Genomic DNA, 20,245 nt, shown 5'->3' with positions numbered 1-20,245 from the left:
AACGCGATTTCCCCCAATTTTTTTCCCCAATTAACGGTGACAGACAACCCTAAAATTTTTAATCTTTCTACCTTTGCCCTTCCCTCAATCTGACATCACCTCTCTCGTTAAAATTTGTTTAAAACAAAACTCAATTTTAATGTCACATGTCATTACTCATTCAATTGAACATGCCACGTTACCAAATATTAAACGTTTGTTTGGTGAATTTGACGGTAGGCCTCTAATTGAATCAAATTTACAATAATAGGGACTCAATAGATATGCCAAAAAGAAAAGGAACCTATTTAAGATTTAGAACAAAAATAGGGACTTCTGGTGAGATTAAGCCTTCATATTTTAATGTTGAAGTAAATAATAATATCTTAATACGTAAAATAAAACTTACACAAATACAATGATATTATACTAATCACAAAATTTCTAATTATCCTTATTTAAATCTAGTAGTTTTTGTATTGCACACTTTACAAACTGAAAACATCTTGATATGATCACACAATGTCACCATGCCTCCCATACTAAGACTACAATCTAAAATACAAAACCGAAAACTTTCAAACGCCTCAAGATGAATGAGCAAGAGATCACGTAGTTTTATACTTACCAAAACATATAATATGACAATAAAAATAATTATCACAATAATTATCTATATTGAATTTTTTTTTAACATGTAAAACATTAACTCAATGAAGAAAAAAAAATTAAAAATTTCGTGCCAAAGCAAAAAGCTTGCAACCCTGCATATGGATGGAGTTATGCATCTAATTAAAAGACCAAACTAAATTTGATCATTTTTGTTCCTCACTTGTTATACCTCATGACTTGAATCTGTAGTACGATGGCTTGAATAATTTGTTTTCCACCTTTACTTTGAAATGGATTCACTTCTCCTTTGTCCATATTATGTATTTTGTTTTTGATTGAGATATCACTACAAAAATAATTAATTTTAGGAGAGGTTATTTTTCGGCGGTTCTAAAAACCCCAAATAATTTCTGGCGGTTTATGACTAAACCGTAGGTAGCGTTTTTTATTATTTTTTTAAACTTTCCACCCAACTCATATCCCCTCCCCCGCTCCTTCAGTCGTTCATCTAATCTAAAAAATGTCTAAACCCTAACCTCCCTCCCCCGCGCCTTCGTCAAAATTTCTCCCAAATCCTTCCCCGCACCACAATCTTCTCATGCTTGTTTCGTGTTCGTCTTCTCCTATTTGGCTTCGTGTTCATCTTCTCCTGCTTGGTTGAGCGTCAAGGTGGAGGCGTCGAGGCATCAAGGCATTTGCGGGTTGAGCGAGGTCGAGGTGCTTTGGTGCGCTCCCGCACTGACCAATCTTAGGTCGAGGTCGAGGTAAGACTGTGTTCGATCTTGGCTCTTCGGTTTTGGCTCTCTCGTTCGTTGTTCGATCTACTGATCCTTGTTTATCTTATTAGTGATAAATATGGAGAGATTTGAGAGGATAATGCGTGGGACGCAGGGCACACTTATCGTTGCTTCGACCCTCCAAATTTTTGTTGGATTCAGTGGACTTTGGCGCAATGTAGTGAGGTTGGTTCCTGTCTAGATCCTTGAATTGTTTTTCCTTCCATCTTGTAGTCACATACATTGGACTTTTTGAGATTATCCATGCAATACTTATACTTTCAAATGTTTAAAGATGTTTCTATTTTTCTTGTTTGGACAGCTAGCTCTAATTCTTTTAGAAATGTACTAATCCCTCCTTCTTTTGATAACTCCCAGTTAGTGATCATGATTAATTCCAATTACACTGATACATAGGATTTTTACCATTCTGCAAGTTATTTTTCTACAAATAATTTTGGTGAGTAATTTGTTTTGCTTTTATAGGTTCTTAAGCCCTCTCTCTCTGCAGTTCCCCTGGTTGCTTTGTCAGGCTTTGGACTTTATGAGTTGGGCTTTATAGTGGTACTGATATTTGCAGCAAGAACTATTTCTTATTTCTTTCCTTCATCTATGAATCTATGAATTATATAACTGGTATGATTTACACTTTCTTAATTATTTCTTCTTGAATTGTAGCTTGCAAAATGTGTGGAGATTGGGCTGCCAGATATTTGAATCATATGATTTGATATATATCAAAGATATAGTAGATATTGCTTTGATTCTAATAATATCAAAGCTCAATTGCCTGTGAAGAAAACTTTGAAAGTAAAAGCTCTATTGCCAGGAGAATTGAATGATGTTCCTTTCTGTGTCTGTAGTCTAAAATATAGATCCTAATAAAGCTCATACTTTTGTTACTCTTATCTAGGTGACTATATATATGGGGAAAGGATGGTTTTATGATTTCAAGCACACACTTTGATCGATTCTCATCCCCTGACTTCTATGCAAGAGTTTATATTCAGATGTCACAGCCAGAGTTTTCAGAGGCACATGAATCGTTTCATGTTGGGGGAAGCCTTGTTGAATGCTTCATTTTTTTGTCTTACATCATTCGTTTTTTTTAACTAAAGGCATAAAGTTTTCAAAATAAATTGCAGGTGAGAACTGATCATATGACTCGTGCCTTGTCCAAGCCTTATAGATCACCGATGGTGGATACGATACAATCTTTGCCACATCATCAGCAGGTAACTTGAAAAATTAATGTGCTATGAACTGTACAGCTAAGGCTATAATGATAAAATGGAACTGAAAATACAATATAGTAGTTGAAACTGGACTATATTCCATTCCATTACTAGTTGAAACTAAGTATAGCAGCAAATGAAAATTAATGCATGATAGCCTATTCTAGGATGCAAAGCTGAATCAGAGATTAAAGTCTAAAACTATAATGCATATGTAAATGTAATATTAACTTCTGTGAATGCAAATTTGAGTAACATGAAAATCTAGCTACTATGTCGAAGAATAAGAACCTACTATATGCACTATGAGTTGAACTAAAAGATAGTTATGACAACCTAAACTTTATAACGAGGATGAACAAAATTCACTACTTTTCTGATTGTGGAATGAGCTTTCTGATTGTGGAAAAAAGGACTTTCAATTAAGCCAAAGATGCAAGTGTTCATAATGATTGTAAGTGTGTATAGCAGCAACTAGAAGAAGCACCAAAGCTATAAAAAGGAACAGTTTTAAGCAAAAATCTGCAGGTAGGTTAGTTTTAAGCAAAAATCTGGAGGTAGTTTAAGCAAAAATTATTCTTGCTGCTATATATATATATATATATATATATATATATATATATATATATATATATATATAGTTGCCATCATTTCTCCTTTTTGAACTTGGTACTACTATATTCTTATTTTTATACACCAAGAATATTCTTTAACTTGATTACTAGATTAACAAGTAAAGATTATGCATTAGACATGATCAAACTCTTAATTAGATGCTTAAAGAAATAGTCTCTGTTTGCATGTCTCTAATAGAGTGCAGATTCAATCTTTTGATAAAGAAAGTAACAAAGAATGTATTGAAATATGTAACATTTCTCTTTTTTATTAGGAACCCTTAAGTGAATAGTTTTTTTATTGGCCATCTGGTTTCTTATGTAGTTAATGAGTTTATAACAACTTATCTTTTTCAAGTTTTAACAGAGATTATTGAGAATGTTGTCTTATACAGAGATTGAGCAGTTGAAGGTTGATTTGCAGAAGCCAGAATTTGTTGTTTCTGAATACAGGGATGAGATCAACAGATTGTCCAGTGATGTGGAAAGCATCCCAAAGGTTGAGGCTGATCTTCTGGAAATGAAAAGGGAAGGGAATCAGTTAGAACAATTCTTAACTGAGAGCAATAACATGTTATAGAAAGTGATGGTATCATTCTTCCTATTGAGCCTACTTTTGATGAACCAATAGAAAAGGTGAAGTCGCTTGCTGATTATCTCAGTGAATGCCAAGATGCCAAGGTGGTTTTTGGTTCTTTTTACTACTCGAAAACAACATTGTATATGTTATTAATAGTTGTTTAATATCTAAAATATGTCTTAAATATATGGATAAGCCATTTTTAGTTGTTTTGCCTATGTTTTCCCGTTTTGATGGGATGGTTTTTTTATGATAAAGGTTCACGTGACGTGTGTGACTTTATTGCAACATGCATTTTCCTCCAAAAAGTAATTATACATAATGCATTACATGACTATAATTATGGCCAACTTTCTATTATATTGTTCTTTAGTTTAACTGTATTTCTTTGTTGAAAGATACACAATCCACTACTGCTGTTGATGTAATGCTATAATGCAGCAGCACTCAGCACAACTCTCAGAACATTCTTAAGCTTTAACAATCATTTTATTTTATTTTTCTAAAATATTGATGATATTCCTGTCTTCTGAGAGCTAGCTGGCTAGTATGATTATCTCCTAAGATAATACTTTTAGAATGTTGACAATATTTAGGAAATGATTAGAAGTGACATGAGTGCATAGTTGTTAGAATGTAAAATCAGAGATGCTTTTAGGTTGAACAACATCTTCCATGTCAATTGACACGTAATATACCTCAGTTTGTGAAACTTCTTTTGCTGATGCTACTTTTATTCATTATATATAACCATATAAAATTTGAATTTATAAGTTCAAATTTTACTTTCTGATAACAAAAACTAGTATACATGAGTGAAGCTTGTTATCTATCTGACTTTCTTAGTACAAATGATTGCAAATAGTGCAGTCTATTTCGTCCAAAAGTTAAGATGCCACTCAATAATGTTTCTATTTTCATTGTTTAAATACACAAATTAATATACACTTGAATTAATGGAGTTCTTCGGCAGTTGTCACTCAGTTTTATTTCAGAACCTCATTTTGAAACCTTGACAATGTATTATTTCTCTCTTACAATAAAAAGCTTGAAAACTTCTTTAGTTTGTCAAAAGATTTTTTTCTCGGCAGTACTCTTCATAAAAATGTTATGCAGTTTTAGCTTTTGCTTTTGACAGTAAAGATTTGAACATTCGACAATGAGATCAGAATTTTGTTAGTTATGTGAACACTCATGTTGTACTTTTGTTAACTATATATGCACTCCACATACGTTTTGTTTTTTGTGGGAAGGTTGGACCTTGGTTATTTTTTGTTTCATGAGAATATATTGACTTCGTATTGTTAATGAGTAGATAATTTCTTACTTTGTAGGGTATTAATTAGGGATCATTTACAAATATATTCATCTTTAACCTGGTATCTAGGGTTAAGAATTGCTCTTGATGTTGCAAAGTGAATTTGGGATGTTAACTAATTACTGTTTTATATTTTAGGTATTTGAAAAAGGAAGCATATCAAATGATGGAAAAAATGAAAGAAGTACCAAATGACGAAGAGAATGAAAAAGTATCAAATGATGAAGACAATTGAAGAAGTACAAAACTATAATTATTATTCATAACATGTTAATTTTAATTTTTAAGAAACATTAATTGTATTTCTAATGTTTACAATTTATATAATAATATTTTGGTTTATATTTAATGTTTAGATTTAATTTTGGTTTCATATTATTTAATTTTGGTTTATTAATGATAATCAAGTCATATGAATAATAATAAAAAAATTAAATTATTACATTTCCGGCGGTTTTGGAAAACCCTCAAAAATACCGGCGGTTTTCATAAACTCTCACAAATTACCGGCGGTTTTGCTTAACCCCGGTTATTTCCGGCGGTTTTAGTAAAACTCCCACTACTACCGGCGGTTTTTCAAAACCCCCGCTAATTGCGGCGGTTTTTCAAAAAACCGCCGGTAATTACTTAGCGACGCAGGTTTTTCCAACGGTTTTCCTAACCGCGGGTAACATATTTTCCGGGGGTTAAAACCGCCGGAAACGGAAAAAATAACCCCCGGTAAAAATCTAATTCTTTGTAGTGTACTATGAGATGTAAAATAAAAATAAACAAATAAATAGAAAAAAATGAAAAAAAAAAAGAAGAGAAGATTAGAAACTAATTTTTATACAAAGTTTTGAAAGTCTCAGTTATTACTTTAGGCAATTTGCATACAATATATTTACTTGTATTTCTATACTTAAGTCCCTTTTTTACTTTTAAATATTTTTTAATGATAAAGAAGAAAAAAAAGATACACTCAACGAACTAGCCGGTTTAGACCCATCATCACTAAATCGTTGTTGGGCAAATTATGTGAATTGGTTAGTTGATTGAATTCTCTAACTCTAAAGTTAGTTTTTCACTCCAGTCATTTTATTATTTCTAATTTTTCACTCAACTCAATTCTATTTACATCTATGAATTTTAAGATCAATTTTTTTAAATAAATAAAAGTTATTGAAAGTTTCACGTCAACTAGACATTGACCAATTTAGAGTATATATGTGGGTACAAATCCCACCTTACAAGTTGGTTTTGTAAAGGTTGAATTAGACTTAAATCCATTCTTTGACAAAATGAACTAATACTATTATAATTTTATTTTAAAATATATTTTAAATCTTCTATAGATATACAGAAATCTTTATTAAATTAATAATTACTTTACTTTAATATATGTCCATTGATAATAAAATCAATTTATTTAAGAAATAATACTATTTGATCATGTTTATTAATTTTATTTTAAAAACATTATCCATGCTAAAACAAGAGAAATTGTGTACTATGTTGCATAACATAGCATGAGTTTACCTTGAATTAATTAGGTCGTGTATCAGCTTCTGTTATTATGATACAGCTTTGTACAAAGTACTTCAATTCATTTCTCTGTAGTTATCAAACAGAACATGTTGCCTTGTAATTCAAAGTAATATTTGACCATGTTCCTCTTTAACATTTTCCAGTCCTTTATATTCTTCAGGATACAAAATATTTTGCTTGAAATGAGTCACTCAGTGCTTTTTCTACTGATCGAATTATACAAATCAAAGCTAGCTTTAGTATGATGTCAATGCTTATAAAATACTTGAATTTGTTACCCTTTGTAACGTGAGTTTTTCCCTTACGTATAAACTCTTGAGGACTTAGAAAGTTTACATTATAAAGAAATATCTAGTGTCTTTTGTAAGCTATATAACACCTGACCTATAGAGGGCCTTTGGCGCTTGAGCCCTATGCAAGACAAAGCTAGCTTTAGTACGATGTCAAATGCTTCAACTGAGTACTTCCCTTTGAGTTTAGGATCAGCAAATTCTGAAATATCACCAACTCTAACAACATCTCTGGCCTGAAAAGCAATTCAGAACTGTTAGCTGGTGATCATGAGTTTGAAGACTTTCTTCCTTATAAGATGCTCAATTTTCTCATCTTTGTATAAAATAGGTTTGGAATCTCATCAAGAAAATATGCACCCTTAAGCTCTTAGAAAATAATTACCCACCATTTTACCCAGAGAAATTGGTCTCTCGAAATCAATGTTGAGGATCCTTTGTCCTGATAGAAGTTGCAACAACATTATTCCAAAGCTGTAGACATCTCCTGAGGCTTTTACATGGTGATTTGCCCTATATTCAGGATCAATATAACCAAATGTTCCTCTTACTTCTGAGCTCACATAGGATTGACCCAAGTCCATAACCCTGGACAACCCAAAGTCTGAAAGCTTTGCTTGGAAGTTAGCATCAATAAGAATGTTTGATGGCTGACAACACATCATGAAAGAGCTTCAGTTTAGTGAATGAGATGAGTACTAGAAAGATAAGAAAGATATTATGTATATATGTATACCTTTATATCACGGTGAACGATGCAGCCATTTGGGTAGGTGTGGAGAAACTCAAGGCCTCTTGCACTATCAATGGCAATCTCTAGTCTTTGAATCCATGAAAGAACTTTACCATTGCCTGTTGTATTATGGTTTTGTGTTCTAAGAACTTTTATATTGAAAAAAGCTTAGCAAATTTTGAATGAATAAAAGAGAAGGGAAGAAGCATACCGAATAGCCATTCTGAGAGGTTTCCATTGTGGCATAACTCATACACTAGAAAACATTCAGCTTCATTTTCACAGTATCCCAGCAAAGCTACTAAATTCTGATGTCTAACATGAGAAAGGCTTCTCACTTCTCTGACAAATGTCTCCATGTAACATTCATTGGTGATATGCTTCACTGCAACAGATTGATTGTTGGAGAGTACACCTTTGTACACTTTTCCTTGAGTCACCCAAAGGAAAAGTTAAAAATTGAATTTCAGTTTATATCTTTCCCATTTTGAATGTACTTCATGCTATCTCATTTTAAATATGAAGCTTCACTTTTCTTCCATGATATAGTTTAGCATTGCTTGGACAAATTAGAGGTAATCTAAGTGAAATTGTGATAAACAGAAAACACAATTCCAGAAGTTAAGTTATAATCTTACCGGCTATGCCTTGGCCTATGAAATTTGAAGCACTGAGATTGTCTGTTGCTACATAAACATCCTTCAAAGTTATCTTCAGTGAAGGTGAATCAGACTCTGGATGATAGACGGTGTTACGTCAGAAAGAGAAATAGACGGTTCATGACCATAAAAATGAACAAAAGCCTTTTTTGTATTGAGTACCATGTTGTACTGATGTAACACTTCTCATTCTTGTGACAAATAATGCTAGTGCGCCAAGAAACACCAATACTGTAACTCCTATTATGCCAAAGGCAATCCAGAGACCTGTTGCAATAATGTTTTTCAACAAAATTGTCAGGTATTGTTTGACAAAATATGAATCATATCTGGAAGCAACCTGAACATATATACATGTACCTGAGTTTATATTAGCATTGCCCCTAGCCTGGACTTCTTCATTAGCTGAAGCTAATCCTAATTCATTGACAATGCCAATTGCAAAATCACTCAGATTATTTTCAAGAATGATTTTTCATGAATGAAAGTTGACACTAACAAGCTCTAAGAAGTAAAACCGGTGGACTGAAAGGAGAAAGTATACTACCAACTGTTGTTGCTGCTAATCAAAATAAAAAATTAAAGTAACTCTAGTTTTAGATCTCACCTCCAGAAAGGGCATGTTCCCCAAGGCATTTATAAACTTCTAGAATTGATTCCTTATCATAAATTCTTGTGCTTGTTAATGAGACAAGCACAGCAAACCTACAAAGATAAGAACTGATATTTGCTAACTCTGATCCTCTTGTAGTGTCTGGTTTTGCACTGATATCCTCCCATGCTTTCAAACATTTAGTACAAGTTTCATTTGGCCTACCATATGTGCTCAAAGGCATGCATTCTTCCTCCAAACTCCTAAGGCTGTCCCCAAGCTGATTAACAACATCTGTGATGGTGTAATCAGAGCAACCACCAGTTCCACTTGTTAGCTTCTCCATTCCAGAACAAGTAAATTTTGTGTCAAAAGCTTCCATTGATGCCATACAGTTTTTTTGCTCTGAGGGATTCAAGAATACTTTTCCAGTTTGGTTTGCCCTCACCCCCAAGGCATAAAGGTAATCACCAAAATACGGTCCACAACAGCCTTTGATAAACCCTCCACAATTGTACAGTTCACAGTTCGAACTAACCAAGGCTGAAGAAGATTGAATATGAAGGACACAATCATAAACAGAAGTTTGAGAAGATCCAACACAAAGGGTGATGGAAAGCAGGAGAAGCAACACTTGAAATTTCATTGAAATAGAACAAGAGAAACATATAACATGCTATTCAACAAATTGTGCACAATGGTTGCAGGTGGTTTTGACACAAATGATTAGTATGGAATGTCACTGCCTCAGCATAACACCACTTTTAGATTTCATTCTGGTCACCAAGTAGAACATTTCAGAAAAAATAAGTAAAGGATGGTTAAATAATGAGAAAGATATTATGTACAATTTGTTTGAAGTTTGACACTTTTGGAGTAGTTTGAAAATCTATTATTTTATTTGGACTCGAATGCAGGGTTCAAACCGGCCATTGTAAAAGGTGACATGCGTGTAATATATCCCTAAGGTTCGGCCATTTGTCTGATACGGCAGAGTGAAAGTACCTTGTTCTTATTGTTTATCTAAAAAACGGAGAAGAATGAGAGAAACTGTATAACAGTCAGATTTCAGCCATATGCTTAAAGCTTATGTTAACTAACTGTATCTTATAAATGTAGAGATACAAAATGCCTCCCTTTTCCTTAGTAATTCTAACATCACAATTACAATAATATTATTTTGCTAAACTATCTTAGTACAAGTGCTTTTTAAAAAATATATCGGTAGATGTAGACTAAAACAACGAAGTAATTACAAATATTGTTTATAATAAAATAATATGTAACAACAATTAATCAAAACATTTAGCAACAAAAAAGCTCAATTGGATGGATCAACCCAACACCAATCCTTTGACGGCCTTTACTTTCTGCACTCCTACAATTTCTTTACGCATCCCATCAAATTTTGAAATGATCACTTTACCTTCTATAGAAGTGATTTTTGGATTATATGTTTTGGAAATTTTCCAGAACAAACTTTCTGAAATTTTTGGAATGAGATCTTCGTAACAGAACTTTCAAAACAAGATTTTTGAAACAAGTTTTTCAGAACAAGATTTTCAAAATAAAATTTTTGAAACAAGTTTTTCAGAATACATATAGTATCTTTCCAAACAAGGTTTTTCGAAATATTATGAAATATATTTAAAACAAAAAATTCCAAAATATATGACACGAAATTTTCCCAGTTTTTTTTTTCATGTTTTCTTTCTCATTTGCAGCGTTCTCTCTCCTATTTTTTTGGCTTAATAGCTTACTTCGTTCCCATGTTAAAGGGTGAATTTCTGTTTAGTACCCGATTTTAAAAATAAAGACATTGGATCCCTATGTTATGAAAAATATATGAATAAGGTCTTGTCCGTTAAGTTGATAGCAAATAGCGTTAACTCCAGCTTTTTCTCTCTCTTCATTAGCTTTTTCTCTCTCCTATCACGCGCCTTCACTTCCACACTTGCTCCTCTCTCTCTCATCCTTTCAACTTCAATCACTCTGACACCCCTTGCAAACCCTCCCTCCTCCGCATACCCAATTCTCGCCTCTTTTCCTTCTCTGACAGCGGCTCAGGCGGAAACGACACTCGTGACTACGGCTGCGGCTCCAACAGTTCGAATTCTGGTGGCTCTGGCTATGAATGTTTATGTGTATAAGAGTTGAGTAATATATTCTCTTTCTTCCTCCTATTCACTCATTTCTAATTCAATCTTTTCTTTCAACAAGGAACCCACCACTGTACCTACTAATACCCAATATAACCTACCAAGGAGATAGAATCCTAACTCTTAAACTCGTGAACCCGTACTCCTATTTTTAAAAGGACACATCACTTCATTAACCATACTCCTCGTGGGGACTCATTCTAAATATCTCAATACAAATTCCTATTATTTCCTAAAGAACCACTTCATAAACCGAAAAGAGAATAAAACATTGTCTCTGCATAAAAGATCTGTGCGCCACTGTTAAAAGGATTTTAAGTCTTCTTTTCCATTCTTGCCATGGGACCCATACCTTATCTTTTATCATTTAAATCTTACATATACACCTCTAAAACCATGCAGAACTTCCCTTAATTCACTTTCTCCTATAACTTCTCCACGCTTACCTACATATATTCCCAAAATCATAAAACAACCATTTTATATCCTCCAGCTTCTCCTCTTTTCTAATTCACTAAACACCCATTTTATATCCTCCAGCTTCTCCTCTTTTCTAATTCACTAAACACCCAACTTCACTTTCTTTTTCTTACAACATAACCCATTCACGGTTCTTTAACCCAACAACTTTCATTGTTTTCTAGTAACAGCACAATCACCCTAAAGTTCTTCTCCTCTAACACCCATTCATCACCAACACTCTCACCACTTTACTCCTTCATTTGAGGCAACTCTGGAGCTGCTCCTCTTCATCAAACTGATATACCTATTTTTTCCACCCAATACTTCACCTTCATCTTTCAACCTTTCCTGCTCTAATATTTCCACCCATCTTCTTAGCTATCCAACTTCATGCAACATCCTATTTCTTCTTTTCTTTCTTAACACCAATAACCCAAACCCAGGGAACCTTCATCTTCTCCCTCAACCCCTCACAGATCCATCACCTTCCTGTATTCCCAATCTAACCCAACCATCTTCTCGCTCAAAACCCCCACACTTCTCTTTTTCCCACTCACATATTTCCTTCATCACCTATACACCCTGATACTCCAAACCTCATCACTCCTCATTCAGCTTACTCCCACGCTGCATTTGGTTTGCATTATCTGTGTTAAATGAGCTTTACCTGTCGCATCCATGAAAAAAGAAGTATGATACTACAATCCAATATATTAGTGCAGGAAATGTAGAGGAGAGAGAAGAAAAAGGGAGGAAGAAGAGCAGAAAAAGCTGAAACATGGCAGGAAATGCAGAGGAGAGAGAAGAAAAAGTACAGATTCGTCAGCTGGAGTTAACTTCATTTATGTGAATTTAACGGAAGGGATCTAATTGATACAATTTATACTACTTTGGGATAAAATAGAAGCATTTTTAAAACCGGGTACTAAACAGAAATTCACCCCTTAACATGGGGACGAAGTAAGCTATTAAGCCTATTTTTTTCTATGCAGGAATAGCATGCGGCGACCTCAATAAAACAATGATAATGTGTTGCACGGATAAAGAGTGTTTGAATATCACAGTTATTAATTATTAGGGTGTAGAAAGCAATAACCTCCTTTAAGGCATTAGGTGAAAAATTAATATGGGTTAAGTTACAAGAGTTAGAATGCTTGTACCCATTTATTTCTTCTTGCACCCCTTTTTTTAAAATCTCCATTCTACCCCTTTACCTAATAATATTTTGACTTTATTTACTTTGGTCATTTGACCTTTTTCACTGTCTTGTTCATTCGTAGTGGTTGTCATCGTTCATCATCTTGTTTGGTCGTTTGTCGCTCTTTATTATCATTGCGTTGAGTTGTGGGACACTGAAGGTTTATAAGTTATGGAACAAAAGCAAGGTGTTTCACCATTCAAGGTAATATTTGCTTTCTTTTTGGTTTGGTATGAATGTGGAGTGTCGATGATGGTGGTAGAGTTTTGTTAGGATTTTTTATTTTTTCAAAATACCTAATTTGGAAGTTTATCCTGAAGTTGGGAAATATGATCTGGAGTTAAAAATTCAGAAATGGTGGTGTAGTATGTTTTCGGAACATGCAATCCATAAGCCAATTATGGATTCGAAAGTATGTTACGGATTAGGTAATCCAAAACATGTTATTATGTTTAGAAATTTACCAATTTGAAATGTGTTACCAAATCCAAAAGAGACTTTTGAAATCTATTTTACAGTAAAAGCAAGTTTGTAATGCATATCTGAATAGGGTGTCTGTAAAGAAAATGTTGTTCTTAGAATGAGTAATCTAGAACATGTTTCCATATCTAAAATTATCTTACGAATTATACATTTTGAAAAAACAAAAATGTATTTCGGAATGTATAATCTAGAAGGTTATTCTGAATTCGAAAACATATTCTAGATTACTCATTCTAAAATTCGTAGTCTGCATAATTATACAGATTACAAAGTTATGAAAAATTGAGTTTCTAAGTTTAAGATTGTGTTTTTGACATTTTGTGGGTGTTGTTGGTTTTATACTATATGGATTTCTATTATTGGAGCACATTATCAGATGAAGTTGATCAAAGTTTGTATGTGGAAGAATGTGAGATGTTTACGAGTGGAGATGAAACACTGGGAGGCAGTTATAGTGGGTCGTTTACCATTGATGATATTTTTGGTACACGGGATGACCTACTTCAATAAGTGTGAGGTGTAGCTTTTGGCCTTAGTTGTTGTTGTCATTCTAAGATCTAACAAAGCTAATGAACATATTGGACGGAAAACATATGTGTTTTTAGGATGTGAAAGAGTTGGTAAGTGATAACAATTGAAAAACTGTTATTTTTATACTTAAAATTGACGTCAATTACAACCTTTATGACTTAGAAATTAGCTTGAACTCATGATTTTGTTGAATTGTTGGAAATAAGAGAGTTGAAGGTGAATTTAATGGTTTTGCGCTAGATTCCCTTGATTTTGTAGGCTAATTGAATGGTTTGAAAGAAGAGTTGAAGTACCGAATGATTGGAATGCAAAAAAGTCAACCAGAAAGTCAATCAGTCAACCAGAAAAGTCAACTAGTCAACCAGAATGCAGAAAAGTCAACTAGAGTGCAGAAAAAGTTACGACTGAGTGGCGCTGAGCGGTAATTTCCGTTGAGCGCCAGTTTTTAGGTGCCGAAATCACCGCTGAGGGGCAAAAACAGCAGTTGAGGGGAAAAACTGAGGTGTCGCACTTGCCGCTGAGCGGTAAAAACCGTTGAGCGACACTTTTCTGGGCTTGGGCCTACTTTTCTGTATTTTTTAGAATAGTATATAAGCTTTAGGACGTTCTAGGGTTTGTATCTTTGGCTGGGACGAAGCAAAAACGCATTGTTTCACCCCTTGGAGGAGGATTTTGGATGCTAAGGATCCTTTCTCAACTTTCTAGGGTTCTGTCCTTCACTTTTCCATTGTATTTCATCTAGTTTCACCATGAATATGGTGAACTAAACTTATTTTGTTGTTGGGGAATCAATGTAAATCCTTAGAAACTCTCTTGTATGGAATTTGTTCTTCAAGATCATTTTTATGATACATGCTTTCTTTCATTAATAGTTAGGGTTTTTCCTCTTTGCTCAAAGCATGCATTGTTTAACTCATTCGATGTCATGATTATTGGTTTTGTCGATATGGACACATACGGGGAAATCTAGATCTGGGGAATCTCTCCCAACAGTATATTACAAACCTAGACATAGGAGTATGATGGTTGGTTGCCTTTAAGCTTCTGTTCATTATAATGCATGATTAATTGCTAGGGAGACAAGACATTGTAAACTAGTGATTATGATTAGGCTTTCTTCGCCGAGACATCGGGTTTTAAGTAATTTAGAAAGTGGCGTTAAAATTAATGAAAAGAATGATAAATTCCTAAATACAAGAGAGTGGATAGGATGAAATTGATAAACCCCAACAACATATTCATCCATATATTTCAATTCACGTGTTTTGTTTCTTCTTGCCCATTGATCATCACATGCATACATATTTACTTTTCAGTCTTTTGCATTTGAAACTTACAACAATTTGTTCACAAGTCTTAATTAATCAACAAAATCACACAACTGTCTAGGTCGTGAGTCCTTTGGGAGAATGATACTTGGTCTTACCAGGTTTATTACTTGATACGATTAGGTTACACTTGCCGAGGGTTAACAAGTTTTTGACTTCGTTTTCGGGGATTGAAGATTTGTTCATCAGTAAGTATAGAAAATACAAACCTCGTTTGCAACCAAGTAAAATTGGTACAAGAAAATGTGATTGTCCCTTTAAATTGCAAGGTAAACTAGTTCTTATTAAAGAAGGGTGACAATTGAAGGTAATATGTGGCACTCATAATCATGATTTATCAAAAACTTAGTTGGTCATCTTAATGCCGGTAGATTAAATCTGCATGATTAATCTATGGTTGTTGACATCACTAAAAGTCTAGTGAAGTTGACAAACATATTGTTAACACTCAAGGGAAACAAGAAAGCAACTGTATAATGCAAGATATTTGTACAAAAGATCTTTGAGAGTGTGCAAAATTGAAATGCAACAACTAATGATGTTGGTAAAGAATGATAAATATGTTCATTTAAGTATATGTATATAGTATTCGATTGTCGTAAGTGGCATCTTTTAGACACACACCCTGTTGTTATTAAATTGTTGAATTCATTTAGTATCATTTTATTGATGGATAACACATACAATACCAACAAATATAGATTGTTGGTTCTTAAGATAGTAGCTGTCACATCAAATGGGTTGAGTTTCTCTATAACTTGTGTTGTTATCTAGTGAATGAAAGAATAACTTCATCTAGGCTCTCGAAAGACTAAGAGGGTTGTTTTTTAGATCTGATGCATTTTCTAAAGTCATTGTAAGTGATAAGGAGTTGACTTTCATTAACATATTTCTTGAATCTTACCAAATTCGTTGTCGCTTCCACCTTTTGCGCAAAGAGCAAAATGTTAGTGGATTATGAGGAGGCGTGGACTGTTGTGATGGATGCATGAGGAACTACGATGGATTGTGCTATTGCAAAGTCATTTGATGGTTGTGTGGATAAATTTAAAATTATTTGTACTCCATGACCTTTATTCTTTGAATATGTGAATAATGCATGAATCATTCCTTAAAAGAAAAGTTTGTGAATGAATGTATAAATCGAGTTATGCATTTGGGAAATAAAATGTTGAATAGGTATGATGATTGTCATTTATAGTTTATATAGGCATAATATTTTGTGTTCATATAATAATATTTTTTTTCCATTTTATTTGCAAGGTTGAGTTTGCCCACTAGCAATTCAAAAGAGTATTGTAAAATAGTATGGAAGACTTTTGCTCATGTTAGTGTGCAATACATAATGTTGTCATTCTCCAACGAGAAAAGTTTACATGTTATGAGTCACGCTTTTAAGGTCACCCAATACAAACTTTGGGTTGTGTATCTAAATATGCTCTACTGATGATTTTTGATGGGTTGCATTGTGTTAGATGTTGTGGGTCTTTTCCTTTCAACAACTATATTGCTTCACCTTGGGTAAGGGCACCTCTAGTCCTTACCATATTCTTATAAGCATAACCATAGTTAAGAAATAAAAAAACAAGAAACAACAAAAAACAATAACATAGTTCAAAATACACATTCAAGAAGCTATTTCCAAATTTGGTAACACCTTCACAAAAAGTATAATCTAGAATATGTTATTACTTTATTCCAAACCGATCCTTCCAGTATGACCTTTCAAAACGATTTAAACTTCATAGGTTTTCCTAGTGAATTCTAGAAATACATTCTAGATTACTCATTCCATAATTCACTAGAAAAACCCGCAAGGTCTCTCTCTCCACCACTTTTAACCTACAATGCAAAAGACCTAAAGTTTTCACCCCACCACCTACCAAACCTAACAAAATTTACCATTAAAAACAAAAAGAAGGTTCAGTGAAGGAGAATCTCAACCAAGTAGGTGCAACAGTAGCAACGTGCACCAATAGTAACAAGAGGAATGGTCCACCTCGGGTGCAAGGGTTTAGCGATTGTGTAGACGAGTGGAGGGGAGCACACCTTCGCTTTGTGAACAAAATCAGGTCCACAATAATATTTGAAAGTAGATCTCCTATCACTAAGGAAACATAATGATACGTTGTCATTGAAGTTATCAAATTAATACTACTTTTTAAGACAACTTCAGTATTGCCAAGTAGTATTCAAGAAAACAGATAGGGTTAAAATAACCCTTAGTCATCTTCCAAATATGTAATTGTTTTTTAATATTTGACTCTTATGAATGTTAAGCAATACTCAAGAATAAAAGTGAGAAATTATGCTAATGAAGTTAATGTTTAAAGAATTTTTGAAGAACAAATAGGAAACTTAGAAACAATTATAATGAAATAGGCCAATTCCATTGCTTTTTCAAAATAGATTCATCATCGGTTATCCACAGATCATTGTTCAATTGATTATTGTTCGGGTTTCAAATTAATTAAAGTACATTCTTAATTAATTTGATGGCAATCATACAATTAACAAAAGTAGATTCTCAATCAAATGCAAGACCTTTCTAGATTATTCACATTGAATTCAACCAAAGTACATTCTCAATCAAATCTTATTGTGTTTAATCATGTTTATTCTTAAATCTCCTAACCAAATTAAAAGTTAATTAATCAAAGTAAATTCTCAATTAATTATAGTAGAAATTCTTATCATCAATCAAAGTACATTCTCAATTAGTAGCAAAAAATCGTTTAATCATATGAAAGTTCCTAAATTCAATCAAAGTAAATTCTCAATCAAACCTACAAACCTTTGAACTCATATGATTAATATGCATGTAGATTCAAACACTTTATCATGCAAAAAAAATTAGTTTTAATATGATTGAGAGATAAAAGACATAGAAGAAGAATAACTCAAATCAATAATCAAAAGAAACAAATTCATTAATTCAACTTAATCTTAGTATCCATAACGAAATTACAGTGGAATAGCTCTAAAATCTTAGCCCTCCATGAGTGTAATGGAATACATGGTAAAATAAAAGTGAGAAAAGTGGTGGATGATTGCTTCCAATCGAGGAGTCTGAGTGAATGAATGAGTTATGTTTTCTGCCTCTCCTAGGTCTCTTTATATAGGTTTAATTGAGCTTGGACTCTGAATAATCTGTTGATAAGATATTTTCTGTTGATATATTTTTAGATTAAATTAATTATCTTAAAATTATCAACTGAATTATCTCTTGAATTTCTTTAATGTCCTTCTTAAGTTTTCAAAATTATAGCAAAACCCTTGAAAATTCCTATAATTGCACTTTTGCCCATTTTAAATTTTCCAAAATTACACCAAAGCCCTTATTTGACCAGCTTTGACTAAGAGGGGGACACGACCAATGAAAGTTTTCCATGTGGCATCCCTCTTCCTTCCCCAATTAGGGTTTCAGATTGCAATTCCCCCTTGCTTTCTCTTATGCCGCCACACGAATTGGAGCTTTGCATCTGCGCCGCGAAGTGGAGTTGGTCACGTTGTTGCTGTAATTTCCATGGAGGCATTAAGATGGCGTTGTTTGCTTCACAAATTCAAAGATGTTTGTGCGAACTGAAAATGATGAGGAAGAAACGACTCTAAACGGCGAACTCGCGCTCAATCACGATTGGAGTTTTGGCTTTAGGTTTGCTATTTTTTGATTGCAGGTTGGCGACATGATTCTCAATTAATTATGGAGGAGAACGTGGTGGCATCGAGGCGCGATGATGGTCTTCGCGATGGAGGCGCGAGGCTTGCGCGATTTTGGGATCGCGATGAGAATGAGTTTCTTCTCTAGTTTTTTCGATTTTGGGGGAAGTTTGTTGTGGTTTTCTGGTTAGAGGTGAATGAAGATGGTGATAGATGATGGGTTTCTGCATTGTACATTGACAACATTGAGGCACGACAAGGTGGTAGATGCACGAAGAGGCTTCGCGATTTGGGTCTGGGTGTTGAGCGTTTTCTGGGTTTGCCTCTTTGCAAGTTTCGGGTGATGATAGTTGGCCATGGGTGGAAGTCGCGTCGAGGTTGTTGGGTGATGGCCTGAGGATTTGCGTGAAGTGAGGTTGGACGAACGTTGTCTGCGTCACAACAGCCATGGAGGGTGAACGGGGTTGCGCGATGGAGACGCACATGGAGATAACGGCGATGGAGACGAACATTTGAGAATTACTTGGTTCAATCTTTTGTGAAAGAATTTTTAGCCTTGTGAGTTTTAAGCCTAATTATGCATGGAAAACCAATGTCATTCCTATTTTTCTTGAGTGACTTGCTCATATTTTGTTTATTCTCTAATATTTAGCTTGATTCTTTTGTTTTGCAACTTAGGTAGATATGTATTATTTGATATGATTGAGCATTTCTTGTTTTTAGCTACTTGGCCAAATAAATCCACCCTAATATTAATCCATTGATAGCCCTTGTGAGCCTTTAATTTATTTTTTCTTAAACCCCATTGCAAAACCTTGAAAAGAAAAAACAAATCATATTATCCCTTATCATAGGATGAAAGAAGGACCTAATGGATTGTGTTACGAATGAGTCATGAATAAAGTGTTGGAGATTGGATGATCCTCATGAGCACCTTAGTTCTTAAGCTATAAACGTTGTTCTTATAGATGCATTTATGGTCTAAGTATTTAGCTTATTTCAATAGTGTTTAGGAGAAGCAACTCTTAGAGAAAGAGGTGTCTGTTAACATGCATGCATGTTAAGGATTGCTTTTCGCACAAGAGAATGTTTGTAAATCTAAAGCATAACACAGACATTTTATACTGGTTCACTCAACTAAGCTACATTCAATTCTCCTTAGAGGGTTTCACTAGATTTTCAATGAAGTACATGTGAGTATTCTTACCACTCTTGGTTTCTCTAGTCAAACTCAATAACCCACATTATTGTGACTAGTACTGAGTATCACCCACTTCTGGTTACGCAGTATTGTTCACCATTCCTAGTATCCCTAAACACTCCTGGTATGTTCTAGATACAATGTGTAGTTGAGTTTAACCCAATCCTGGTTGTAGTAGTCAACTATGTAACCCTTGTTATTGTGACCTTGACTGAGTTTCACTCACTCCTGGTTGTGCAATATTCTTCACCACTTCTGATATCCGTAGACACTCTTGGTATCCTCCATATACATTTCTCTAGTTGAGT

At 33.9% G+C, this 20,245-nt stretch overlaps 1 protein-coding gene across 1 annotated transcript; it reads right to left on the bottom strand.

Moving 5' to 3' along the window:
• Window positions 1–6,978: 6,978 nt before the first annotated feature.
• Window positions 6,979–9,561, bottom strand: LOC108321410 (probable receptor-like serine/threonine-protein kinase At4g34500). The gene is made up of 8 exons (XM_017553155.1): window positions 8,931–9,561; window positions 8,684–8,740; window positions 8,486–8,590; window positions 8,303–8,398; window positions 7,876–8,094; window positions 7,668–7,783; window positions 7,321–7,581; window positions 6,979–7,167 (listed from the first exon to the last, which is right to left on the bottom strand). Exons 1-8 carry the CDS (start codon window positions 9,559–9,561, stop codon window positions 6,979–6,981), a joined length of 1,674 nt encoding a protein of 557 aa, XP_017408644.1.
• Window positions 9,562–20,245: the final 10,684 nt, after the last annotated feature.

This window comes from Vigna angularis, chromosome 1 (assembly GCF_016808095.1).
Source record: "Vigna angularis cultivar LongXiaoDou No.4 chromosome 1, ASM1680809v1, whole genome shotgun sequence".
Taxonomy (NCBI): Eukaryota; Viridiplantae; Streptophyta; class Magnoliopsida; order Fabales; family Fabaceae; genus Vigna; species Vigna angularis.
The sequence above is the reverse complement of the archived record's forward strand: the minus strand, read 5'-3'. Positions and strand labels throughout refer to the sequence as shown.